Consider the following 9,184-nt stretch of genomic DNA (forward strand, 5'->3'; position numbering starts at 1 on the left):
CACGTTTTGTCTACAGTATTTTAGAAGTGGTTCACTTTGTTCTTCATCTTCACATTATCGACCAGATTTTGTTTAGTTAATGATATAAGCAGTTTTCATTTTAGATGGATTCTGTGGTGAGTTTTTTTTTTCTTGCCACATGAAACACCCATTGGTTGCCAATGTTTTTGCCTGTCTTTCACCAAGACATCCCTTGTTTCTTTTAGCATTAGCCAAAAATGCATTGCATGGTGACAGTGGTCTAACAAAAGGGGGCTCATCTGATCTGCTGCTCCTGCTGTCCCGCAGGCACCTCTCCTCATCTTACACCTCCTGATGTTGCTCTTGGGTGTGATATCACAGAAAACTGACATGAGTGCTGCTCAGAGATGAGCAGATGACAGATGCCCTTGTATCAGCCAACAGGCAAACTTTAAAATCTCCCTGTGAGCAGTTTACAGCCCTTCCACCTTTGATGGAATACTATTGTCAGTGCTTTCAGGTTTATGTCAAATTGTGTGCAAAAGCATTTGCAATATAATTCAAACAAACTATAGCTCAAATATGTTAAATGTTTCTGTTTTGCATAAATGAACAGTAGTAAACAACACATAGTCTCAATCGTTTACACTGTAACTTTTGGCCCTCTAGCAGTTATATAAATATAATATAAAACTGCAAGTGTTTTACAAAAGAACATTGTTTTAGTTGTGGCTCTGCTGTGCATGGATAAATGAGGTTGGAGGCACCAGTGTACAAATGGATACAGGACATCTTATCAGAGAAGGATGGTCAAATATATACCATTTTCTTGGTGATTTCCTAGAGGTTTGCCATTTTGTAATGTTCCATGGCCAATTTTTCTCATTTGTTGTGACAACAAACCTTCAGCTTCACGCTGTTCACAACCAGAGCCATACTTTTCTTGCGTGTACAAATATGAGGTGAGATACGCGGGCAAATTACGCAGGCCTATACAATTTACCGCAAAATTCGTCCACCAGCTCTACAATATACAAATACTCATAGAGTGCTGTAGGGATGACATATTTTTGTAGGCCAAAACTTAGAAACCCACTTCTGGTTTCATTGTACTTAAGTGAATGGGTTTTTCATTTTAAATGCCTGACATAAGATCTCTGGTTTACACAAGATCAGGCAATTTTCACGTTTTATTCTACTACATATTGTATATATCACTAATACACCTATATGTGTGTGTGTGTTTTTTTTTTTTTTGCTTGTCTTGAAAAAAGCGGTCACTGTGGCTAAATGGGAATACAGAGGTTGTTGGGGACATTAAATATCATCAGACCAAACATGAAAACTCATCTCAGTTTTCACCGCCTCGTTGCGTTTATAAGCAATGGTGACTGAGGTCATGCGACCGTGGTGTAGTTTTAAAGCCTGCATTTAACTTTTTCACTTCTGCCGACTGTTTTTCAGCTTAAAAATTCATAAAAGTTGTGTTCACTTGTCCAGAAATCTAAAAGCCAATGAAAAAATCCTATCGATCTTATTCTTGCCATAAAAGTTGGCAGGGCCATTTGTAAATTTTATGGGACTGGCTTCCGGTCAGCATCTACATCTGCATCCAGCTATTTTTAGCTGTACAAAACAGCTCGTTTTGTTGCTTGATATTGCAAATTGGTGTGTATTACCTTGTTATTTTAATCTATTATTATGAACACAATTGTAGTCCAAACAATTTGACCGTTTACTGCATGTTGTTATTCTTCTCGTTATTTCCCTATAGCGGCTAATGAACCGGAAGTCTCGCCCAAAGGCTTAGGCTACTTCCGCGTTTAAGGAATAAGGTGGATTTTTTTTTTTTGGTCAAGGGGACCAGGGTGATGCTAACTTTCGTGTTGGCCAACAAATATCACTAAACCATTCTATTACAGGCTCATTAATGTATAGCCTAGTTGGATAAAGGCAGGGTTTGTTAGATCAATTGCACACACTCATTTATAAAAAAAAAATTATTTTATATAAGTGTATAGTGTAAATTTAAATGTGTTTAATAAGTGGCGTTCCAACATTGTTCATATTTAATAAGTTTGTATCCCTTCAATGGTCTTGACCACAGCCAGAAGCTGTTTGAAAGTCTTTTATCGACAGCATTTCCTATCGCTCCAGTACGATTTGGACCGAGCGCTGTTTCGCGCTAATGAGCGATGAGTGGGACATTAAAAACCCGGAGCGGATTACAGAACGCTTTGAGCAGAAAAGGCTAGGTGACGGTGAATCCGCGTCAAAATACACGCCAGCCCGCCTTTCAAACTACGTGTTGCTTGGCAACAAGCAAAGCTTGATGTTTTGGTTGGAACTATTTTATCTGGCGGAGAAAAAATAAACAAACAACCGGCCGATTTTTCTTGTTTACTGAACTGTTTTTTAAGCAAGAGTTTCGTGCGATATAGGCTATTCAGAAAAGCATCCTTGCTTTGTGATTTAATTAAGCACCAGGACATAAATAAATCGCACAGCTAAATAATGTAATGTTTTCTTAAAACAAAAACGCTTAATCTCAAATTGGAGCTCAATTTTTCCATATTAGGGCATAGATAGTGGACTAAACGTACCTAGCCGCAAATGCGTATGGAAAATCTAAACACCGACACTGATAATTCTAGCGAATAGGCAACGGGATATCGGGCGTCCTTTTGTCTCCAACATTAGAAGAGGCATTTAGACTTCAACAGCATATAACCGCCCTCCGATTCCCCCCTCCCAGACAGATTTGCCCCAGCACCTCCTCTACATTGGCCCAGCAGCGGCTGAACAGCGTCCTTGCACTTTACTAGGCTGTAACCACTGCCATCAGCTCAACTTCTTCAGCATCGCTTCAGCCGCCTCTGCCGCTGCTGCCGGAGCCTATCTTCAGTCTCCCCCGTCCAGTCCTTTGGCTGTCTACATCGGATACACAGTCGTCCGTCGTTTTTCGTCAGTTAGACACAGGCGTATGTGTGTTTTTGATTAATCTGAGGACATTTCCCATAGATAAGAACAGTCTGCACCAAAGACGGGCTTCGGGTTTTACCCAAAGATACATCACCGAGGTAAGCGACACAAATGTGAATTCATATCGATCTCATCTTTTCCGTGATTGACTCTTGATGACAGTTGACATAACTTAAGATGTTAGCGTGACATGTTAGTTATTGATATCCATGCATTCTTATTTTTTGCATTTTAATATCGTTTTTTCCACTCCCTCCATCACCGCTGTGGCTGCTAGCGATTTTGCCGGTGTTACATAAAACTTGGATTTTCTGCGTCCTGCTTTTATCCGTCCCTCTTTTTTGATTAATAAAATCACTGGGTTATTTAAATGTAGCCCATATTTACAGGAAGGAGGAAATGAAGAAGCCTGCAATTCAGCCTCAGCCTGCAGTAGCTTCCTAATAGTTTTATCTGCTCTGGGAAACCTAAATATACCCATTGGAGGTAACTGAGATACAGCAAGTCATGTTGGTCTTCATCAGATGATCATGTAGCTACAGAAATTGTGTTATCACATTTATTGACAGATATGATTTCTCTTCTTTTTTAGTTCTTTCCACACCAGTGTATCAGTTAGGACACAACATACACCTATCATATGTGCTTTAGTTTAGTAATTGTTACATTTTGAATCATTTAAAAAAAAAATCTAACTGAAATGTAATCCTTGCTATTTAGATGCAATGTGGTGATGACCTACATCACTGAACGACCTACATGAAGAACTTGGCTTGGGAAGTTCGTCCTGGTCCTCCATCTAAAATGTTACACTGTCCTACTGTACTGATAGCCTACACATAATATTATGAGCAAACCAAAAGCATAAACCTGATGAATAGTATCATTCATTCATTTAATCTAAGATTTGATGAATCAGTAATATTTGGTTCATGACTAATGGGTGAGTGGAAAAAAAAAAGAGGTTTATGGCTTGCGGCAAACTGCTGTATATTCTGGGACACTATTGATTATATTTTTGTATAGGGCATCAGTGAAGCACTGAAATCAGTGTATTTACCTTCTGGCAATAACTGATTTCTGCTACCATTGTATTGGTGCACAATGTCACATTTAAAAAGTATTTCTTGAATATCTCCATATGAACGAATGGTTTGAAAGAAGTGAGAAGTTTTACAGTTTGCGAAACATCTTTGTCCCCCAACCATTTCTGAGCAGCACGTTTGATTTGAAAAACAGCACAATCTCCCAGCTGCTCTGAGTGTGCTTAGTCTCAGATAGTGAAATCAGAGCTTTTAGAGTGCGAGGCTCCAGTGTCTGGCTGGTGTTGCTGGGAAGCGCTTAAAAGCCTTGATGGGACGGATGTAGAGAGGCAGCAGAACACCTGCATGCTGAACTGTCTCTGCTCTCTGGCTCACACATGCCCTAATGCTGGACTCCTCTCAACACTCAAACTCTGGTCCCCCTTAACTCCTGCTCAGAGAGGAGGAAGCATTAGACAAGCATCTAATTACTGAAATCTTTATTTATTTGAAAGCCAAATACATTCATGCAGTACATCCCAGAACAAAATAGGGAGGGGAGAAAACAGAATATGTGCGGTTGCAGTATATTCAATGTTGAAATGTTTTGTCAGGTAATCTAAACTGTGATTCATGTGGTGACATGTGATTTAACTTGTTTTTCGAGTCAAAAATAAAATGCAGCATGAATTAGCCTTATAACCTTAGACTACATTAAATAAAACATATTTTTAAGGGATAGATTAGGTGGAAACTGCCCTTTAAGTTAATAACCACACATTTTCACTTTTGTGAAATAAAAATACAAGAGCAGTAAAAAAATTTTTTAAATTAATGAATCAAATGCTAAATAAAAAATTAATCAAATATGCCAATAATTGCTAGAAAAGCCCAAAATAAATGATTGTGGTAGTCAAAGCAACTGAATAAACATTACAAAAAGTGGTTTCTTTGTTTATTTTCCTGTCATGGAACATATGCAAACAGTTCAGCATGGGCATACAAATCACATTCATAAATCCTTAGTACATACAAATAGTGTGAGGTGCTGATTTAGCAAGATTATTAATTGCAATCCTCATCGATTGATGCAAAATCAGCTGTTCAAGATAAATCCAAATAAAATGTATGTTTTTGTATGTTACATTTACATTTTGAGCCGGCACAATTCGCCTGTCTAAAAACTCCTTAGGGTGGCTGTTGAAAGAATCACAGAGTCATGTAAAAGATCCACTAAAGCAATTTAAGTACGAGCATCTGTTTTAGGACACAATGTGCAAAAACAATCTTCTTTCTTGTTTAGGTTTCGTTTGATCACTTCCACATCAAGCCGCAGTCATGGATGAGATGGACTTGCCCCAGATGAAGAAGGAGGTAGAAAGCCTCAAGTATCAGCTGGCCTTCAAACGGGAGAAATCCTCAAAGACAGTGACAGAGTGAGTGTGCTCTCTTTTGTTCTTCACACTGTGATAGTCTCTGTTCCAACCCATATATTTTACGCTGTCGCCCCATATCACAACAGAAAAGATAATGACTTCTTCTACCCTCCTTCTATTTTTGTTGCTAATCAAGTACAGAGAAACCTAACAGCAAGTCATTAGAACATCACCCATGTATTCTGTCCTTTTATTACACAAATACTTGATTGTAATTGGTCAAAATGGCATTGACCAGTCAATGTTTTGTTATAATAACTTCTAAATGTGCCCCAGATGAAGAAGGAGGTAGAAAGCCTCAAGTATCAGCTGGCCTTCAAACGGGAGAAATCCTCAAAGACAGTGACAGAGTGAGTGTGCTCTCTTTTGTTCTTCACACTGTGATAGTCTCTGTTCCAACCCATATATTTTACGCTGTCGCCCCATATCACAACAGAAAAGATAATGACTTCTTCTCTTTTTGTTGCTTTTCGTCACATAATCAAGTACAGAGAAACCTAACAGCAAGTCATTAGAACATCACCCGTGTATTCTGTCCTTTTATTACACAAATACTTGATTGTAATTGGTCAAAATGGCATTGACCAGTCAATGTTTTGTTATGATGACTTCTAAACTATACATTTAGTGGTTGTTTTGACAATATATTAGTTCTAGGTTAATTTCTCATATTAGTCTGTGACCTCTCTCTGTGCATACTAATGCAAAGTAAGACTATAGGTAACTGGAGCAATTTTGTGACTCTTTGCTGTGGGTAAAAAAATTGCACTTTAAAAGGGTAATATTTCAGTATAAACTACAGTGCAAAGGTTTTTTAATATTTCTAAAAAAAAGTCTCTTATTCTCACCAAAGCTGCATTTATTTGTAAAAAATATTGTGAAACCGAATTTGAATTTAAAATGTAGAATTTAAATGTTCTGTTTTATATATTTTAAAGTGTAATTTATTCTTAGGATGTCATTATTTCAGTCTTCAGTGTCACATGTTCCTTCAGAAATAATTTTATTTATGCTGAATTGCTGCTTAAGAAATATTTCTTATTATTATCAATTTTGCAAACAGTTGCTTAATATATTTTTTGGAAACTGTAATGGATTAGAAAAAGAACAGTTCAAAAGAACAGCATTTATTTGAGATCTTTTTGTAATGTAAAATGTCTTTACTGTCAAATTTGAATAGTAGTGTATATGGTGAACATAAAACCTCAACAATATATATTAATATTGTTGTGTTATCTGTCCCATTTTTTTATTGTAATGTTGTAATGGACTATTTTTAGCGGACGCTTTGAGCTATAAGTACTGGAGGTAAATATAAGTAATACAAGTAAATAATTAATATAATAACAATAAAATGGCTTGAATTAGTATTTCTTGTCTCTCTGTTTATTAATTTGGTAAATAGTCATCTAATATGCTAAAAAAAATTTGCTTTTGGCCTAACTTATCCACTCACCATAGTTCATACCTCATAGTTCCTGTTGTGGAGAGTAATCTAATCAATTTTGTCAGTGGAACTGTTTCCTGATTGAATAACCCTTATGCCACCATGAACTCACTGCAGTTATTTCTGAATTTTCAGGTTCACCTCATGTCACAAATTAGGCTGCCCAGAGGCCAGGTCCTCTTGGTGATTGTTCAGGACAAAGCTAATGCTCTCAGATCTCTGGTGCTTTACTCTCCAATTTGAGAGCAAGCGTGGCCTCTTAGTCACACCCGCCACTGTCACATTACAGTGACATCTCATTTCCCTGCGTCCCAGGGCTCTCTTCCTGAAATATTCACAATGGTAATTTCTCTGTTACAAATTACCTTTTACCGGCCGGTAGTGAACAGCCCAGTTTACGCCAGCATAGTGGTTCCTTCAGTGTTATTGTGCAGTTTAGCTGAATAAGCAGTTGTGGAGACATAATGTTGGGTCATGATGACTTAATTGCATCTGGGTTTGGATGGAGTCTAGCGTGAGTCTAAGAATATCACTCTCATCTTTGACACACCATTTCTATTAATCGCCCGTGATGGACGGTGCTTCAGCAAAGAGTTACGTGATTATCACCCTCATTTATCATTTGTTCAACATGGGTGCGGATCTTGCATGGCCCTGATTCCTTAACACTCAGCATCCATGTTCAAAGTCACACGCATCCAGAGCAAATCTCTGCTCTATTTACTCCTAAATAGTACTCATTTTTGCACCAAATACGAGGTTTGTTACTTTAAATAGATTACGCAGTTAGCATTGTGTCCCAGAATGATGAGGAAACTTTCTTCCTCTCCTCAGCCTGGTGAAGTGGATCGAGGAGTGTGTGCCTGAGGACCCTTTCCTGAATCCTGAGCTGATGAAGAACAATCCATGGGTGGAGAAGGGCAAGTGTGTGCTTCTATAGAAGAGTAGCAACAGCAGCAGCAGCAGCAGCAGTGGTCGCCCCAGCCCTCCGTCTGAGCCTCCACCAGGCCTGACAGGATCACACGGCGCTTGCTCTTTCTGTTTCATTCCCTCACCATGAATGTACAGCAGTTTAGCATCCACTGCACAACAAAACACACACTCGCACACACATTAGCTCTATATAGTCACTTGCAGAACTTGACACTTTGACATGCATTACTATGATATTTATAACCATCAATGTATCTTTATATGCAGTTAGTGGAATTTCTCTTGCCTATTCGACTTCAGTGTTGTCGCCGCTGCTTGCACGCTTGATCTTGAGTTCAAGCATGTAGTGTCGACATCGAAATGCCAGAAAAGGCCTGTTAGACAACATACCGCATGACAGAGGCGAAAAGAAATGGCAAAAGAATGGCTCAAAAAGGCGAAGGCAGCAAATCTGTGAGTTTCCCTCTGTTAGGCAGCATGTTCAGTTCCCCTGCAGGCCCGTGCACTATTTACACCACACTCAGCACTCTCACTTACAGACCGTTTTTAAACATGTACTGATCGTTTTAATTTATTAACTTATTTATGAGCATTAATTTATATATTTATGGTTTGATTCACTACCGAAGCTGTCGGCACCGACTGCTTTAGAAGCTACAATGGACCTGCTGTTGTTCAACTGCACCCTTCCTTCCTTGAAAGCTAAAGGATAAAAAAAAAATCGCATCTTGCCAGGTCACCATCGAATACTGCCTTGTACACAATTTCCTTAAAAAGAATGTATGTGTGTTGTGAGGGACTAGTAAACCATCAGCACCCTTCAGCATTGAATGGATATGCAAACGGAGAGGTTGTGCACTGGCCAAGGCTTTTCTTTTTCTTAGATTAATAGCTCAATCTGCATTTATGGCAAGGGTGTGGGGTTAATTTATGACTTTTGATTTGTTCATGTTTTTATATATTCAAACAGTCGAAACCTGTCTAATTATCTAGAGGTGTATTACATATGAGAATGCTTTGAGAAAATATGCATAAGATCAAGTACTAGTTTAATAAAAAGCAATAAGTGATTAGATTTTTTATTGAATGTTTTACAAAACATCTTATTGAATAAAGTAGAGGATTTTTAGACAGCTTTAATGTCATTTGTGTGTTTCAATTGGGTGCGTGTCATGGGTTTGGCAAGTTTTTGTTTACATAATAACAATTACTGATTACAGTAACAATATAACACATTAATTTAGTTTTAGAATGTATTAATACAATAATAAATTATGATATTATGATAAAAAAACAATAATTAATCATGTCCCTTCACCCCATTATGAAGCCCTGCACATGACATGCAGGGAAAATAAAAACACATTGTTGCCATGAATTAAGAGTTTGTTCTCATTAATTAA

General features: G+C 38.0%; 1 protein-coding gene across 1 annotated transcript; it reads left to right on the plus strand.

Annotated features, from left to right (window-relative positions):
• The first annotated feature begins 2,395 nt into the window (after window positions 1-2,395).
• Window positions 2,396-8,888, plus strand: LOC107721530 (guanine nucleotide-binding protein G(I)/G(S)/G(O) subunit gamma-13-like). The gene is made up of 3 exons (XM_016529604.1): window positions 2,396-3,041; window positions 5,269-5,401; window positions 7,683-8,888. The coding sequence occupies exons 2-3, from the start codon at window positions 5,304-5,306 to the stop codon at window positions 7,786-7,788; spliced, it is 204 nt and encodes a 67-aa protein (XP_016385090.1). The 5' UTR covers window positions 2,396-3,041; window positions 5,269-5,303; the 3' UTR covers window positions 7,789-8,888.
• Window positions 8,889-9,184: the final 296 nt, after the last annotated feature.

The sequence above is a fragment of the Sinocyclocheilus rhinocerous genome, unplaced genomic scaffold (genome assembly GCF_001515625.1).
Source record: "Sinocyclocheilus rhinocerous isolate Xijiao unplaced genomic scaffold, SAMN03320098_v1.1 scaffold481, whole genome shotgun sequence".
Taxonomy (NCBI): Eukaryota; Metazoa; Chordata; class Actinopteri; order Cypriniformes; family Cyprinidae; genus Sinocyclocheilus; species Sinocyclocheilus rhinocerous.

Excerpts from the sequence above, each read along its gene's own strand:
- LOC107721530 (XM_016529604.1), top strand. The coding sequence starts at position 5,304 with ATGGATGAGATGGACTTGCCCCAGATGAAGAAGGAGGTAGAAAGCCTC. Across the intron at positions 5,402-7,682 it reads TCCTCAAAGACAGTGACAGA|CCTGGTGAAGTGGATCGAGG; the intron begins GTGAGTGTGCTC and ends TCCTCTCCTCAG.